The sequence below is a fragment of the Aspergillus saccharolyticus genome (genome assembly GCF_003184585.1).
Source record: "Aspergillus saccharolyticus JOP 1030-1 unplaced genomic scaffold BP01scaffold_2, whole genome shotgun sequence".
Lineage (NCBI taxonomy): Eukaryota > Fungi > Ascomycota > Eurotiomycetes > Eurotiales > Aspergillaceae > Aspergillus > Aspergillus saccharolyticus.
Genome location: NW_020290612.1, coordinates 659922 through 676626, shown reverse-complemented (window position 1 = coordinate 676626; position 16705 = coordinate 659922). Strand labels below are relative to the sequence as shown.

The following is a 16705-nucleotide window of genomic DNA, read 5'->3' as shown; positions in this document are numbered from 1 at the left end:
CATAGAGCTTAATCTACGGAGTAGTGAAAGACTATCCGAGTGTACAGTACAATACTTGCATTTCTTCTACATCTTGGAACAAAGTGTCACAGCTTCAGCGGGCCAACCCGTGGAACCTCCATGAGTCCATCTCTGGTCCAGACCCCTTCGTCAGGGCTGATGATGTCAAGACACCCCAGTCTTCGTACAAAGACTCCCCGCAAAAGTAGTGGATGGCAGGTCGTATCCTGGTACTAACTCAGCGTGGCAAAGTGTCACCCGCGTGATCTACACAATACCCAGCCAGTGCTTATATATGTCCACTTCCAACCCCTCCCCCTCGTACAACGCCACACTCACTGTCAGATTCTCTCTGTCTCTCCACACCACCTGTAACTAAGCTAATCCTACACTTACCACAATGGCAGCATTCGCAGCTGGCAGCGTCCCCCCCGCTCTCCGGTAGGTCATCTCACAAACTGTGTTGATGGGTGCTGATCACGAGAGCTTTAGCGGCGGGCGCAACAACCGGGGCATTTACACCATCTGCGCCCTCATCGCCGGGGGCCTCATCATACATCGGTATTACTCGAGCTCGCCCGCGGACAAGGATGCCCTGCCATTCCCCTACGGCGATCACAAGGATCCCGAGAAGAAGAAAATCGTCAAACATCCTTGACGTAAAAGCTATCTCGACGGGCTGGGGAAGCAGTAACTAGCGATTTGGCTTTATTTTGCAACGAACCTTTGTGTCTGGCTTATGTCACTGCACGCTGGAAAAATACCTCGTTTGCTCTAGTTTGCGAATATCATCTTGGATGTTGCGTCAATGCGAAGATTGGTGGTGATTGGTGGTGGTGTTCCTGCAGGGAATTGTAGACTCGGTCGCAATTGATGAAGCATCCGTAGTTGTGTATGTCAGCACATATAGCGCTAGAGCGTACAGTCCCGACCGGGCGGAAGCATTGGCGTTTTACACCTCCCTACATCATCTCCTTGCACCTCCATCACCTTGTTGTAGCTAATCTGTCGTTTCCAGCCGGTCCAAGACCAACTGGGAAATCTGGGTCGGCGGTGGAGTCGTTGAAGCGGCCTCCACAGGAGAGCAACATCGAGCAGGGACTTCGGGGCGCCACAAATGAATGGGATTCAAAGCTCAATTAGAAGATGTGGCAGCAACTGCTGATTGCGAAGGGTTCCCAATTGCCAAGTTCTGGGGCCCCAGTTCGGGTCTTCCCAGTAGTGTCGCTACCGCAAAGAAAGAATGTCAGTTGAATCTAACACATTTTGACTTAAGTCCAGCGGAAGGTAGAATGAATATGGAACTATTTGCCATCTATACTGTTTCCCTGTACACTACGGTCACCACTGTACGCCCACACGAGACCGTCGGTACCAATCTGGAATGGCATTTCTCAATGTCTTCTGCACAGCGACGTTTGGTGGTGTTGGTTCACCGTCCTCGTCGTACTCCTTTATGGGAATAAGCTCCCAATAATACGGGTCTTTGATGTCCTCATTTGTCTGTCGTGGAACGTACTCACGGATCTCAGCAAGAGTTAGAGGCGGGAACACGCGTGTACTAAGACTTTTTCGTGCAAAAGCGCGATATGCTGAATTGTCGTGATTGTCATTACCATCACTTGCTGTGCTATTGAGACGAATCTTATAGTTGCGTGCCCTCAGTCCATTGACGCAATCACTCTGTGATGCGGAAAGGAACATGTAGACGACATGAGGGAGCGTTGGGGTTCAAGAAGCCTGTACCGCATTGGGGATTTATCATAGAGGATTATTGCGAGGGTACGAGAAAAGAACGGTATTTTCAAAGGATTATGCGGATGATACATCACTTACGCTCTATAACATAAATACTACGATACTATGCGTGTGCTGCTACCGATTGCCAAGCATTACCTATCATAATTCCCAGCGCATGATCCTGCCGGGTTTGGATACTTGTGTCTAGTTGTGTAGCAACTGTATCTGATATTCTACTTCTCCGGATGTCTACAGTCTAGTACTATCATAGCATCAATGCCATGCCATAAGGGGGCGAACCTGGTATATATGTATACCGCCTTGGATGTGGATTGGGGCTATCTCATTTTACCTAATAGCTCGAGCTATAACTGGCCTCCTAACAGCCGTGCCCCTCCGGATTATACCAGGCGGTACAAAGCATCTCGGGTTCCTCAGCTTATTCTCCGGGGGCTCGTACAAGAAACAGACAGTCCCAGTAGAAGAAAAGAGAGCTTGAAGACGCAAATATCTTAGCTCTGGCATTGTTGTAGACAGAAGTCTGAATAAGCCATTGAGTTCACCTTGCAGAAAAATATATCGCAACACTAAATTCACCAGCCGTTGAGCTGGCGGAAGAAGGTCAGGAGCGTGGCCTCGGTCATTCGAAGATTGTGCAATGTGCATTTCTCCAAGCGTGGAAACTGACAAGACTCTGCCACTCGGCTGAAGAAGTACAGTTCTTCCAGCACCCCAGTGGTTTGTTCATTGACGGAGTCATATTCCCAGACCAAGTGCAGTTCCTCGAGCGTGGGGCATAGATTCAGGAGGTCACAAAGGGATCGGGTATGGTCTCGGGCGGTCTCGTCACTGTGCGGGAACACGATGTGTCTGGGTTGGTGGAAACTAGATTTAATCACATGGTGCGCCAAGCTGAGGCATAATTTCTTGCATGGTTGGAAAGTCGTTGCTAGCCTGTTCAGGTCGGCCGTGCTGCCGCCGGATAAAGCCTCGGTGATTTCGCCGATGGGAAACCTACAGTAACCCCCCGGCCCCCGTCTGTGGGTATAGCCTTCCGTAAACACATCAAATGACCGGATGGGTAATCCTGTGCTTCTGAGGGCTGCCATGGTCACCCTTAGTATCTTAGCCGCTGATTCCCTTCTGGAGCCGTACCCGAGCACCTTGAGAGAAACCGACAAGGGGGCATTTCGTGGCGAGTAGTCGCGCATGTTTTGAAAGCCTCGCGCTAATAATGAAACTATCCTAGAGCTGACGAGATACTCTTCTCCGATGCTTGCAACTTCACTGATTGGTGGCGTTATGGAGGCATAAAGAGTGAGCTGCTGAAGCCAGAGACCGAACCCGTCCTGGTTCGGTGACGAGAACAAACTGCTCAAGCGGGGCTTCTGCAAGCATCAACTTCTTGGAAAGGAAATAGTTTCGAAAGGTAGCAGTGGATGATTTTGATGAGACGGTGCGTCCAGTCAGGCGCAGTGCACAGAGATCGTGGAAGTCTAGCCGACTAACAACTTCCTCGACTAACTCCACCAGAAGGCTTTCGAGAGTCAGGGAGGCCATGGCGGTAGAGCAAGTTAGCGCTGACCTTTCTAAGTTGGGGCAATAAAAAGGTTCCTGGGTTGAAAGATCCTAGTGGGCTCCTAGCGGGATTAAGTATGATTCTCTGAAAGGCCAGGCTAGTGACTCTGGGCAGATGCATCAAGGCTGGTGGTCTATGTCGCTCCGGCAGGCACCCTGCGAGTGATGGTTGTACAATAGGGGCCTCGATGACCCAGGGGAAGAAAGGGGACAACCTACACGTGGAGGTATCGGATCTGGGAGTGGTTTCGGGGGCAAGACATTGCTGTCACCTTGTCTGGGCGGGCCCCAACACAGGGACCGTGCAGCCGGATCTTGCCGAACCGCCTACCCCGCCGCCGCTCTACGGGGAACAGACCGCCTCCGACCAGCCCAAAACCAGCGGCGGGTACAGTACACGGCGGATGTGGCGGCCGACTTTGATCACCATTATTTCGCCGTCTGGGGCCGTGCGGCGGGCTGTGGACCAGGGCAGGATTCACAATGCCCTCGGTGCCTATTCAGCTGACTTGAGGCTATTGATACTGGGCTTCAAAGACATGGGTTGGTTCTATAGTGAGGCCCCGGGCATCCTGGACAGCATCCTGACCCTGATTAGCAATGCCTGCGCCGGTAATCCGAATCTCAAGTTCACTGTTGCCAATGTCCCGCAGCGCAGCTTCGTGGGGGGCCGCGAGGATCTGCCCATCAGTAGTAATATCTATAATGCGCTGCGGCGGACCGCGATTCCAGAGTGGATCACTGCAGATTCCCCCATTTATCTCGATTCAATTCAATTCAATTCAAGTTATAACAATCTCGGGAGGCCCTGAGGCCTCTATAAGGCCGCCTATTGCAGCTAGCTATAAAGATACTTTCTTGAAGTCTATGAACTTATCTGATATACTAGAAATTCTCACAGATTTGAATCTATACAGCTCTTAAAACTATAAACGAGTGCCTTGACTGCGGGTGCCACGCTCAGCCAACGGCGCTCCAAAGCGCAGTATATGGGACTTGGGAAAGAGATACTGGGGTGGTGATAGGTATTCTTAGATCCAGTAGGTAAGCCATAGACTACTATACAAATTTGTATTAGGGGCTATAGAGGGAAGATGGAATCCCAATTTCCCTAGTCTATCAGGTGGTGGTCGCCGGCCGCCGGAATCAACTCAGCTTGGAAGCCACATTACTGTCATTGGGGTACGTACTAGCTAAGGTACCTAATCAAAATCCAAATATTGCCTCCGAAAGCAACCAATCATCGTCCATCACCCGCGATCAGGCCCTCATAGAGTTGCAAAGCGCTACTTTGCAAATGCAAATAAGATAAGTTAAGGTATTGAGCAAACACCGAGAGGCGTAAGTAGAAAGGACTAATCCACGATAGGCAAGAGGTCGGATTTGTCAGGGTGGGGGCACTATGCACGGATGAGTCATTTGCTTGTGCTATGCTATATTGTGCGGACAGTGACTGGAAGAGTGGTCTGTGCCTGGCTCGCTTAGTCGCTAGCGCTCTGCGAAAAAAATCTCCCGGGTATATAAGGCGTCTGGCCCCCGATCCAATTTCGAAAATCAAGCGACTCTACGTGAGTTTACCTCCCCCTACATTCAGCCTCTCTGAGAACCATTTTGCTAACCATCCTCTCTGCCACAGTTCAAAGAATCACTTTAGAGTAGACGTCCCACTTCTGAGCTCTTCTAAAGAGCCACAGAATCCCCACCCTTGCTGATGACTGCTATGTCCTCGATGCCCTAAAGTGAAGCCGTTTTACTTCCGACTCGACCGTGCCTGCGCCGGTGCTTTGGTGATAATCTGCTCGCAGACTTGTTCCAGGCATTTGGCCTGGCTTCTTGGTCCAGGGAGTGGTGATGATCTTTACCTTGTCGTGACGTCTTGACTTCGGTCGGTCTGACTTGGTGGGTGTCGAGGAGGTCTGAAAGGTGCCCCTCGTTCCTGGTTTATGAATATCTACACAATACACCCAATCGGTCACATGGACTTCTATTCCATCATGTCGTAGTTTGTATCTCTATTCGACTGTCCAAGTCATCCCACTATTTACTCCCTGGCCACGCACTATGCGAGTCGTGAGGCCTTCTTGCAGCCACAACATTTTAGTCCTCTTTTGCTTCGTCGTAAAATGCTCCGTACACTCACATTCCAAGTCCTATGATTAGACGTTTCGCATAGTACGTTTCATTTGGTATAGTCTGTTCCTCGGAATAAGAAAATCTATCAGGTACCAATCTCGATGGAGACGTAAAGAAAAGGTAGTTATCGATCCCCCTACTCAGACCACAATTGAATACAACGGCGGCACATCCTCCCCCTCCTTCCGCCTCACCCCCAGACACTCGTTCTGACAACCCAATAAACCACCGCTCGAACTTCTCGCGCTTATACAGAAGGTCCGGCGTAGATCCGTCGCCAAAGTGGTCCAGGATGTAATCGAGGTACATCCAGATCGCCTCGCAGTGTTGTTCCGACTAGTAGTGCCGCTGTTGGTGATCTTGGGTCGTCCTCAGACAAACGTATATGTTTGTATAGGCCGATCAAGGATGATCCAGCACATACCTTGCACCTTGTTGACCACTCTGGAAGATGTGTTTGACTTCTCCTCATGCCTTAATTTCGTGTGATCTGAAATTCGCTGCTGAAAATGACTCGCGCGTCGAAATACAAGCCTCCGTAGAGGCTAGTCAGTTTTCCTCCTCTAAGACATTCTCATGTGTCCGATAGGTCGAGCACCGTGTCGACTAGAGGTCTAGTATGAAGTAGAGAGCAGGTGGCTTGGTCGACTTGAGTACCTGGGATCTAGTGGACGAACGGACTAGCCGAAAGGAAGCCGATGGGCGAATGGTGACACTAGTCACAGCAGCTAAAGCGGCTACTGTAACAGATACCCCAGTCTCGACGGGAATCTCGATGATCCCGTCGATTCTGATTCAAGTACCGACTAGTCAGCAGTACAACCGGTTCGACTTGTTGTCAATGCCTTACTGTCCCTTCTCATTGGTAGGGACTGATGGTAAGTACGTACGGCGTACTCCGGACAGTGGCCAAAAAAATGTGCACGCGCTTTTGCCTTACCTTGACGGCTGCCGCCCCTTGGACCACGCCAGACCAATGTACATATGATCCCTGCTAGTCTTATCGACGGGCGCCTAGGCAGTCTGGTGGTGGTTGTGGGGAGGGGAGGGAGGGGAAAGAGGTGCGCCATGTCTTTTCCCTGACTCTACAGTATTAGTACAATGGCACCCCACCGGTGATACCAAACCAGAACTTCGACTCACTTTTCCTCTCCAAACCAAACAATCGTCTGTTCCAGCAAGACGTAAATATGGGCTGGTTTCCCACCACACTTGACTCCCAGGCGGACGGATGGCACTTTGACATAGTGGGCCTGCTGGCGGTGATTGGAGGGTCAGCGACGGCCAAGCACCTCCCGGCTATTGCCGCCTCGCCTTTCAGTGTCATCCCACGGCTCCTCCCGGCCCCCGAAACTCTGCTTGACACCGATCGCACCCATCGGTTGCCCGCTATCAGTGGCGTAAAAGTCATTGGCACTCAGTCCGGCATCCTATTGAACGAGCTCAATTACTTTGCGACCCTCATCCACGACATCGAGAGCCTTCCCCGCTACGCCGTCAAGGTCTGTAGAGTCAGCCACCGTCGGAACGAGCCAGACCCAAGGAACGACGAAGAAAAAACCGGAGAAGCGAGCCAACATGAGCTGCGTCCGATCCGCATCCAACTCACCTCGTGGCTCAATGCCGTCACGGTAATCTCCATTCTGATCACCGCCGCCCTCATCATTGCCGCGGGAGTGTTGCACGATGGCGTGGCCATTCTCGCTCTGGCCGCAACGGCGGGTTCAACCAGCGCGGCCTCCTTGTCGGCGAAATGGTCTCCGCGACTTGGAACTCGCACGGCCAAGGTAGAAGTCCCACCTGCCGACGTCGTCCTCGCCACCCGCGCAGGCGCTTTTGTCGTTGTCAACTGCGAGGAGACGGTGTGTCGCGAGCTGTACGCGGGGATGGACGACTGCGACTACCTGTTCAGCCGGGTTCCCCATCGCATTCTCTTGGCGGTAAGCACCCTGTTGCTGATGGCCGGAATCATCCTGTTCAGCAACTGCAGCTGGAAGCTCCAGATAGCTGTCGGGACGGCCTACCTCATCTTGAACCTACTCTACTGGCTGCTAGCCTTGCTGGTCGATGCACGCGAGATCTGGGACTTGAGTCGCTACGAGTGGGAGGAGAAAACCATCCCAACTGAGCAGCCTTCCTTTACCCTAGCCTTGTGGCTGGCGATCCTGCATGCGCAGGAGGTAAGCTGGGTGCGACGGGGCAGTGTGGCGCCGCGGTCGGATGCCTGGGATGCTTGGCTGGCCGCTGCCGCCGACAATTTGGACAACCCGGACTGGGACGCGGTTGGATATAAAGATGAGCTTATGAAGCAAGAGGTCGAGAAAGCGAGGAGGAAGAGAGCACGACTAGAAACCAAGCAAGCCCAACCTACGACAAGGTCTTTAACGTACTAATTTGCCAGGCATGGCCTGGCTTTCTGCTCGCCCTTTCCGTTTGGGAGGTGGGGTTTCGTGCGGTGTATAGAGTGCCTTCCGACTACAGTTTTTAAAAAAAGCCCAACCGTCCGGTTGAATCGTTTTTTCGTTTTAAAGACTATATAATGAGGAATAGGTAGTTTGATCAATGTCAGTTTCATTTATACATTACTGTAACTTAACAATAACTAGCAATGTTACTGAGCGAGAGGACTAATCTGACTCAGCAGCCACTCAATTGCCACAAGCGCAAGGCTGGGTAACGAGGAGGAGGAGGAGGAGGTCTGTGTCCGACAGTCGCCCCGCCCTCAAAACAAGGCCCAATTCTCCTACTTTTCTCTTTCCACTGCGTCCTCCATGTACTCCACAAGGGAAGATGAATCTAGCTCGTTTAGCTCATCGATTACTCTGGGGTCAACGCCCAATTTCGGCCCGACAAGCTTCGTCGTCTCTTGCAGACATAGTGCGTCGCGGCGAGTTTCGGTCCCTGGAGGATGAAGCGGTGGTGCAGCTCCTGCATCGGAGCTTTGCGACCGAAATCGCCCGCTTGAAGCGCGTGCCCACTCGTCCAGGCGAGGGAGATGGCAGCGTCCCCCCCGGCACCCTGGTTTGGGCGAGTGGGAAGGAGAAAAATGACGAGAGGCTCACTCCCTCTCGTCTTTTGTTCCAAGAAGATTTCTGTGAGGTAAACCGCAGCATCACCAACGTGCTGGCTGTGAAATGGTTGATGAGCGATCAATATGAGGTCTTTACCGCCCACCAACCCTTGGCCAGCCGGCTTTCTGTGGAAACGTTTCGGGCCTTTCGTTCTGACGCACAGTCCGTCCTTGACGATCCGGAACAGTTGTTGGCCTTGATTGTCGCCCTGGTGGTGGGCGATCTTGGGAAAGATCCCCAGCTGGCACGTGACATGCCCGCTTCACAGGGGCGATGCAATCACGATGAGCTGCTGGCCCAAGCAGTAGATCTAGGCTTCTTAGACGGTCCTTTAGGGCTACTGGGGCCCCCACAACGGGAAGATGTGATCTTGGGGATTCAAGTAGGGGCCACGCTGAATCTCCCACAGCTCTTGCAAGGGGAGAACGTCCCCGCGAGCTTGCAGGCCATTTTCCGATTTCAGAGCCACTCGTCCGCCTTTTTCCTGAAATATCTGGAAATCATGTTCGACGTCGCCGGGTCAGCCGCTCATCTGGACGCACGGGGCGCCATCACCATGACCGAGCCGGTCTGTCAGTCCTACCTGCAGGCACTCCCCATACTCCAAGAAGTGGTCGCCGGTCGCACCTCGCTGCGACAAGCCTACGATAAAATCCTGCACCGCCGCGGCCAGATTCTGACCGAGCAGGGCTTCCGACAACTATGCCCCGGTCACCCTGCCGATCGGGCGTTACTTCGTCTTCTGGCTATGGGCCGCGTGGCGGACCGAGATCTTGCTGAGAAATTCCAGCAGGCGTTTGCATCCCTCTCGGAAGAAACGCGCGACGCTCTGGTCCGGGGACTGAACGTGGACGGCCATGGCGATGGAACTGCGGTCGTGCTGTATTACATGCCGTCCGTCTTTGCCGAGGCGCTCCGCGCCAGGCACGACGGATCTTTTGAAGATTATGTCGCCGCGTTGCAGAGCATTATGCGCTTCATGGCCCGGAATCTTGAAGCGCCGTCATCCGCCTCGGATCCCGAGGGTGAGGTCCCGATCCGCGAGCGCGATGTCTCGCCGGTCAGGGAGATTGTTTCGAGTGCGCAATTCCGACGGGATCCGCAGATTCTCGATAATTACAAGTTACCGGAGTTGTCGAATCGCAGACGGGGCTGATGGGCTGGAGGCGTCAACATTATGTTTGGAGCAGTACTTTGATACCCGTTCGAGCTTTTCGTCCGGATGCAAGGCGTTCGGAATGATTACCACAAAGAGAATATAGCGTAATGGCTTGTCCAAACCGTTTAGATTTACTGTCTTGCTGTGGAGTAGCAGGAGGACGAATGGCACAGTCCATCATCGACCAAAAAAAAGAGATTTTCCCTAAGCTGCGGACCCGGTCTACACATCAAAATTCGACCCATCATGAAGAAAGCCGGACCGCCTCGCAGTAGAATAGACTAGACCACATATCATATTCTGATGTTAGAATTGCTGACGTGGCTAGCGGCAATGATCCCAATCGCGTCTTATAAGATACCGCATGCCTTGCCGTCCCATTTTGATTTATGGATTGCAGGTACTACAGCACCTTCAATCCTTTAGAGAAGAAGTTGGTGGTGCTTTAGGAGATATTATGCACCAGACCAATTCTGAACGATGGAGTATTCAGATGACACGCCATCTGGATACTGCACGCAATGTGAGAAAGTTGGACAGTTCGTAATAACATGCCAGCGCAATGCGAAAACAAAAATGGAGTCAGATCCATCCATAATGCTGGGGAGCCTTCAGAGAATCGGAGCGCGAGCAGACTGCAGATGTTGCCAATCGATCCTTCCAGCTTTACTGGAAACAGGCCTGATCACTGAATCCGAGATTAGTGCTTTGGAAGCCCGTCTCAGATTTGACGGCAAGAACTTTTTCTGCGATCTTACATCATGCGGAACGGATTATGAGGATAGCAGGGGTCCAATGCTGATACCGACTTCTCCAGTGGAGGGCATCAGCCCCCTCAACGGACGTCCGTTCGGGCGGGTGATGGATGTTCATAGGATCGAGATCAGTATGATCCGCGAATGGATCACAGCATGCGATCATTGTCATGGCTGTGAGGTTGGCTGTGAGGTCCCACAGTGGCCCCCGGAGATCTCTTCAGGGCTGCCCCAATGGCTGTACCTGATCGACTTGCAGCAGCAGTGCTTGGTACAGGTTCCTTGTAGCATGACCCCACAGTACATTGCACTCAGCTATGTGTGGGGCGGGGTGAAAATGCTTCAGACCACCACGGAGAATTTAATAGCATTGCAACAGCCGGGGTCTCTGTTACTGGAACATGATCAACCCATCCCGCGGACCATCACGGATGCAATGCATTTGGCTTCCAAGCTTCGGTGTCCCTATCTGTGGACCGACTGCCTCTGCATTGTCCAGGATGACGTTGCAACCAAGAGGCTATTTATCAAGGCTATGTCTCTGATTTATGCTCGATCATATCTCACCATTGTTGCAGGTGAGGGAATAGATGGAAACTCTGGGATTCCCGGAATCAAGGACTGCACCAGACGTCGGGACATCCTGTGCCGATACTTGGAATTCCCCGATTGTGTGATGATGACCGAGCATATTGTGGATTTCATGCATCAAACGGAGTGCCGGGGTACAGTGTGGCAAACTCGTGGCTGGACCTTTCAGGAAGCTTTCTTCTCAAGGCGCCTCCTCGTGTTCAATGGGACCGTCACCATGATTTGTGGAAGCTTTGAGAGCCAGGAGTGGCTGCGTGCTGCTCACGGACATCAAACAACCTCGATCAGTGGGCCCGTCGAACACCGGACCTACCCGGGGTTTATATCTGAACTACCCACCTGGCCGAGCTTGAAACAATTAGCACATATTGTGATGCTTTACAACAAACGCAATTTGACCTTGGACGACGACATCGTTGCAGCATTCGAGGGGATCGCCAGAATTATGCAGCAGGGCTTCCATACAGGGTTTCATTTCGGACTGCCCGAGTTGTTCTTCGACGCTGCCTTACTGTGGGAGGCCGATAAACGCAGTCCAGAACCTCTCAAACAACGCAACCCCCGCGAACTTGAATTGCCTAGCTGGTCATGGATGAATGCAAAAGGCTCTTTGTTCTTAGACCTCTGGTTATGCTTTGGAAATGACTTCTACAAAGATATCAGAGACAGCTCCGTTCGGTACGAGCTAAAACCTCTTATCCGATGGAAAACCACAATAGCGGGCACGACAACCGCATTACCGAAAGTGACTCGATCTCCAACCTTCCAAGACCAGAGCCGTATGCCACGCGGCTGGACGGCTCATTCCCGCTCGAAAGGCAGCACTCAGGTGTATGTGCATTCGTCCTCCAGCGAGATGTATCCCTATCCGTTTCCAGTCGCAGACACCACAGCCAAGCAGCACATGGACACGGTTGAGTACAGTCCAAGTCTACACTTCACCGCCGACCGAGCCTGGCTTCACAAAGCGGAAGCGGTAACTGTCCATCCTAGCTTGAGACACCGCATGACCGGCGCCTATAGCCTTCGTGATCATGAAGGAAAGTGGATTGGGGCCTTATCCAGTGATCGTACGACGAGCGAAGAAGATGAACAAGGGCAATGTGAGTTTATCAGCATATCTAAGGCTCGAGTCCGGGGTGAGACCCACTTCGCGCTGTGGGAATGGGATTTGGATGAGCATCCATCTGGCGATCAAGCGCAACCGGATTGTTCCTTCTATAATGTCATGTGGATCCGACGAGAAGAAGGGAGATGTTTTCGGAAAGGAATTGCAAGAGTTTTGGCAGACCACTGGGAGGGGCTTAACCATGAGAGGATCCAAGTGGAGCTTGGATGATCTGGGTTGCTTGTTCAATGGCTTTTTCTTTCCACCAGAGCACTGTAGCATACCACGGCTTGTTGAGCCTCATTGTTCAAGCCCATTCCTTCGACGTTATCTTTTTCCTGAGCAATTATTTAAGGAGGTTTGGAAAGGTATACAAGTGAGCTCTTGTTGTATGCAAGTCAAACTGACGATTGGCTTACAGTAACGACCTGCTTAGCTTACCGATCACGCTATAATTAATGATGGAGAGGAACTATGCTGAATCGCCAACTGAAGTCGCGCTGCAGGAAGTGGGTCAAACCAGCACGGTTCAGTGAGCCGATAAGCAGGCTATCCATCTCGAAGTCTTCTCAAGACTCAGGTTGTGCCAACCTCACGGAACCTTGATTACACTGCCCAGATTTGCGAGCCTACGTAAGCGTACATTGTTTCCACCGACGGAGCCGTAACAGGCTTATTCGTGTACTGACTCGCAGGTGTGATTGGGAAGTTAGCCCTAGTGCCGGTATCACATCGGCTGCGCTCCCGATTGCCAGATCTTGACTATACACGCACGATACTGCCTTTTCCATACTGATAGAACGATGGCACATCTTGCATTGATTTCTCTCGGGGCCGGCCAACATTGTGTGAATTCTCTATTGTTAGAGATATGATGGATGTTTTTACGTAGTGTGCGAATGGAAAATCATTTTAGATGTAGAAACCAATTTCCGTCGTTATGTCCAAGTAAAGTATCGCGAGAATATTAACCCTAGGGGTTTGTCCACTAGTGCTGTGTTCGCGGTGAGCTCGAATAAGGTACAAGCTAAGCACGGAGATTGACCACCGGATTCAACGCCTCAGAATCTTCATAACCCTATTTACACTACCTTCCACTTTCTCATCATTAAGCAAATCTTATTGTCTAACTCATCCGTTGGTCAGGAGGGATTGGCCGGAATCGCATCCTGAACGGCGTCAGAGGGATTCTCATCATCCTCGTCGTACATTCCTGGACCATCGTGGTAATCTTTGTGTGGAAAGTCGAGCTCATTAAAGGAGCCACGTTTGCTTGTATCTACAGCATGTAACCGTATCATCAGCTATCAGGTCCCCTTTTGCAACGTGAAAGAGGAGGAAAGAGATACTATCATACCATTGCCCATCACAGGGTCTTTATTAAGCAAGGTGTCGGACTCGTCCTTCTCTTCCTTTTTGCTAGACCCGCGCAGAGATGTGTAGCCCTTTTGAATCGACGTCATTATGGATGTAATGTTTGTGCCGTTTTGGATTAATTGGTGAAGGTGTAGATGGTGCGAGACGAAAAGGCAGTTTTATATGTGAAGGTCTCTGCATCACCGATTGACGAAGTCGTGATGTCATTTACGGGTCAGCCTACACAGCCAATCCATGGTTGTTCCACTTATCAAATAACCCTAAACCGCAGCATGAGTTCATCCTTGTAACCGGTACAGAGTCTATCTCTTGGAGGATTTCTTATCAATCCTTCCATCTTGCGAGGTCTGCCCGTGAGAACGGCAATCTCTTCCCGCTCCCCGGCGCCCATCCACTCAGGGCAAGGCTGGATCTTCGGTTTCGGGACCCAGAAAATTATTTAATGGAAGTAACAGGCGACCCAGGCTAATTAAATCATATGTGCTCTTTGGCCGCGTGACTAGGCCGAGGTGGGAGGAGAACCTCGTTGTTTACCGAGTAGTCGAATGTATAAGTAGTATAGCTGTCTTGGCAATATCAGATACCTACACCTTCAACATTGCTTCGCAGGTCGCAGTGATATTACTAAGGTCAAGAAGTTCATTATTGGGGGGAGAGGGGAAGGGGGAATCCAGGCCTAATACAACACCTGGACTGACAGAATCCCCATTCTATGTCACGTACCCTGTCATGATCATTGCTTTGTCCGGGCCATTTTCCAGAATAACATGACACGAATGTATAGGCTTCTTGAGAACATGAATTGTATTCATCCTTGAGAGTGAGAATGCAGCTACAGCTGTCACAACACACGCTCTCTGTCGAAGCCATATGGGACTCTGCTTCTGTTTTCTGAAATCGTCCATCTGCTCGGAGTCTTCCATTCCAAACTCCTCAACGTTAAAAAGTCCCTTTCGACGATTGTCGTTTGTTGACAAAGCTAGATGACGAGAGTATGTAGTTAATAATATGTTACAGTAAAACACCCCTAAATCCCGAACAATGCAGACCTATATAAGAAATCGTCATCTACTTCATATCTCAACCATCTTTCATCCACTTTAACACACCGACACCACACACATCATGTCTTCAAGCACTGCGACCGCTTCACGCGCTTCAAGCACCTACATGACTATCTATCATCAGTACAAGAAGACATTCGGAGTCGTGGTCACATGGCTGGTAGTGGCCGACCGTGATTGCAAGCGCTATGCCGCGGGTGATACGGAGCTTGGTATGTGCCAACTTGTGGGCCTGGCTCGTAACATTGTCGAGCGGAAGTATGCCGACCGTGTACCTCTGGCTGCTCTTCAGAGCCTTCGGTGGCTCCTGGAAATTCGCGCGGCCCGCGACAGGTTCTTCTCTCGCGATGGCGACTCGGAAGTGAGCAGACGTCATTGGGAGTGTTTCAGAAATCTCGTAGCCATCTACCAGACCCTCAAGCCGATCATTCCTGACATTGAGTGGGAGGACTATGGCAGTGTTGAGATGGAGGAACGCATCACGCGAATCTATGGTGAGGATCTGGACGTCCCCGTAGAGTCTATAGCAGGGTTACAGGTGAGAATCCCAATCAACGAGTATCTGGACGCTCGATTCACGGTGATCCTCGTGCTGGAAGATCTGTGGAGCATCCGTGACCGGGTTGTGCGGGCCTGGACGGAGTATCGGGACGGGGGTTTTGTTCAACTCGAGGCCCCTTCCCTCATCACCGATAGCGGGATGGACATTGCGCAGCATCTGTTGCGGTATGCACTCGGCCATCTCGACGAGGCACATCAGGTGTGGAACCCCGGTAACTCCGATCTGAATCTGATCCTGGATGAAATTCTGATTCGAGGTGACCAGGATGCGCGCGGTTGGCACCACATGCTGAAGGACTGGCAGTTTATAAATGTTGCCCTGCGAGATCTGATGACTCGATGGGACTGGCGGGGCGAGGACGACACGCTGCTGCACCGGCTGCCTCCCGACCTGGATTTCAGTGAACCGCCAGAGCAGATGACCGATACGGATCGGTGCACGATGGTGGCGTTGCTTCTGGAGGAGTTTATACGTGAACGCAGCCTCTATGACAGGATGCACCCCACCGACAACCATGGGGTCGTCGATTCATTGTCGTTTCTGTGGAAACGCGCGCTGGACGCCGGTTCAGTCAACTTGGAACTGATTTTCGCCGCCTATCTTTACGTGGAAGTTCGGCAGGTGATGGGCAAGGAGGTGGGACAGGCGTTTGCACAGTACCAGAAGTGGGCCGACTCCGCGATGAAGCAGATTGAATCACTGGTGAAGCTGGGCAAGCCCCCCGGTGAGTTGGAGGATGTGCTGATGGAGATCAGGAATGTGGTCTGGAAAGACAATGTCAACATCAAGCGGATGTGGCTGGGTCTCCCCGCCCAACGACGCTTTGGCTTCTTTTCCTGCCATCCGTATAGTTGCGGGCAGATCTATTGGTACTATCGGACGAAGTTGTATCGAACCTTCCTGGATCTGGCCACTGATTCGTGCGCTTTACTGGGGATGATCCACCTCTACAACGCCGCGGCATGCGAGAATGCCCTACCCACGGGTTGGACCTGGCCGGAGTTGGAGCAGCTCATTCGCCTTCACACCCCGATGTTCATGGGGGGTAAGCCTCCCACCGAGCGTTCATCGTACGCCCCGTCGCTGACATTCAGTTGCCAGGAGCGAGAACGACGCCGCCCCTGGGTTCCCCACGGTGATGTTCCTATCATGACTGAGATCTTTCGCATGCTTGATGAAGAAGGGGGGAACCCAGCTCGCATCGATCGTATCATTTCGGTGTCGCAATCAGTCGCGGCCGGGCAGCGTGCGATGAGAAGGTGGCCAAGCGTGGGAGTGGTCCTGTCGCAGTTGTTAGATAATCTCAACAGCGAGGTATCCGTCCTCGACATGCCCTGGTTCCAGTACCTGCACGATTCCATGAAGATCTACATGCATCTCTACGAGCAGATCAAGGACGTTCGCCGATCCCCGGAAATGACCGGAGAAGAACGCCCAGTTGGGGTCGCTTTTGCCGTTCTCAAGCACCGCCATCAAGTCCGGTTGCTACGCAAGGCTGGTGTGATCATGAAGCAGGTTGTTGGGCCGAATTAATAGCTGATAGCCCCATTTCTGTCAGGAACCATAT

General features: G+C 51.8%; 7 protein-coding genes across 7 annotated transcripts; 6 read left to right on the top strand and 1 right to left on the bottom strand.

Annotated features, from left to right (window-relative positions):
• The first annotated feature begins 375 nt into the window (after positions 1-375).
• On the top strand, positions 376-973 carry BP01DRAFT_352828 (uncharacterized protein). The gene has a single exon (XM_025574028.1). It carries the CDS (start codon positions 467-469, stop codon positions 656-658), a length of 192 nt encoding a protein of 63 aa, XP_025435313.1. The 5' UTR covers positions 376-466; the 3' UTR covers positions 659-973.
• Positions 974-2164: 1191 nt separating this feature from the next.
• Positions 2165-2940, bottom strand: BP01DRAFT_352827 (uncharacterized protein). The gene has a single exon (XM_025574027.1). It carries the CDS (start codon positions 2847-2849, stop codon positions 2334-2336), a length of 516 nt encoding a protein of 171 aa, XP_025435312.1. The 5' UTR covers positions 2850-2940; the 3' UTR covers positions 2165-2333.
• A 566-nt stretch (positions 2941-3506) lies between these two features.
• Positions 3507-4130, top strand: BP01DRAFT_378896 (uncharacterized protein; the record flags this gene model as incomplete). Its single annotated transcript, XM_025577106.1, has 1 exon — positions 3507-4130. The coding sequence occupies one exon, from the start codon at positions 3507-3509 to the stop codon at positions 4128-4130; it is 624 nt and encodes a 207-aa protein (XP_025435311.1).
• A 2305-nt stretch (positions 4131-6435) lies between these two features.
• BP01DRAFT_388382 (uncharacterized protein) lies at positions 6436-8020 on the top strand (the record flags this gene model as incomplete). The annotated part of the gene is made up of 2 exons (XM_025577826.1): positions 6436-6486; positions 6549-8020. The coding sequence occupies 2 exons, from the start codon at positions 6436-6438 to the stop codon at positions 7842-7844; spliced, it is 1347 nt and encodes a 448-aa protein (XP_025435310.1). The 3' UTR covers positions 7845-8020.
• A 163-nt stretch (positions 8021-8183) lies between these two features.
• On the top strand, positions 8184-9876 carry BP01DRAFT_310816 (uncharacterized protein). The gene has a single exon (XM_025572431.1). The coding sequence runs from the start codon at positions 8242-8244 to the stop codon at positions 9676-9678; it is 1437 nt and encodes a 478-aa protein (XP_025435309.1). The 5' UTR covers positions 8184-8241; the 3' UTR covers positions 9679-9876.
• A 402-nt stretch (positions 9877-10278) lies between these two features.
• On the top strand, positions 10279-12366 carry BP01DRAFT_388380 (HET domain-containing protein; the record flags this gene model as incomplete). The annotated part of the gene is made up of 1 exon (XM_025577825.1): positions 10279-12366. The coding sequence occupies one exon, from the start codon at positions 10279-10281 to the stop codon at positions 12364-12366; it is 2088 nt and encodes a 695-aa protein (XP_025435308.1).
• A 2271-nt stretch (positions 12367-14637) lies between these two features.
• On the top strand, positions 14638-16671 carry BP01DRAFT_378891 (uncharacterized protein; the record flags this gene model as incomplete). The annotated part of the gene is made up of 1 exon (XM_025577105.1): positions 14638-16671. The coding sequence occupies one exon, from the start codon at positions 14638-14640 to the stop codon at positions 16669-16671; it is 2034 nt and encodes a 677-aa protein (XP_025435307.1).
• Positions 16672-16705: the final 34 nt, after the last annotated feature.

What these genes read in the sequence shown, in the direction of transcription:
- BP01DRAFT_352828 (XM_025574028.1), top strand. Translation starts at nt 467, where the DNA reads ATGGGTGCTGATCACGAGAGCTTTAGCGGCGGGCGCAACAACCGGGGC.
- BP01DRAFT_310816 (XM_025572431.1), top strand. Translation starts at nt 8,242, where the DNA reads ATGAATCTAGCTCGTTTAGCTCATCGATTACTCTGGGGTCAACGCCCA.
- BP01DRAFT_352827 (XM_025574027.1), bottom strand. Translation starts at nt 2,849, where the DNA reads ATGGCAGCCCTCAGAAGCACAGGATTACCCATCCGGTCATTTGATGTG.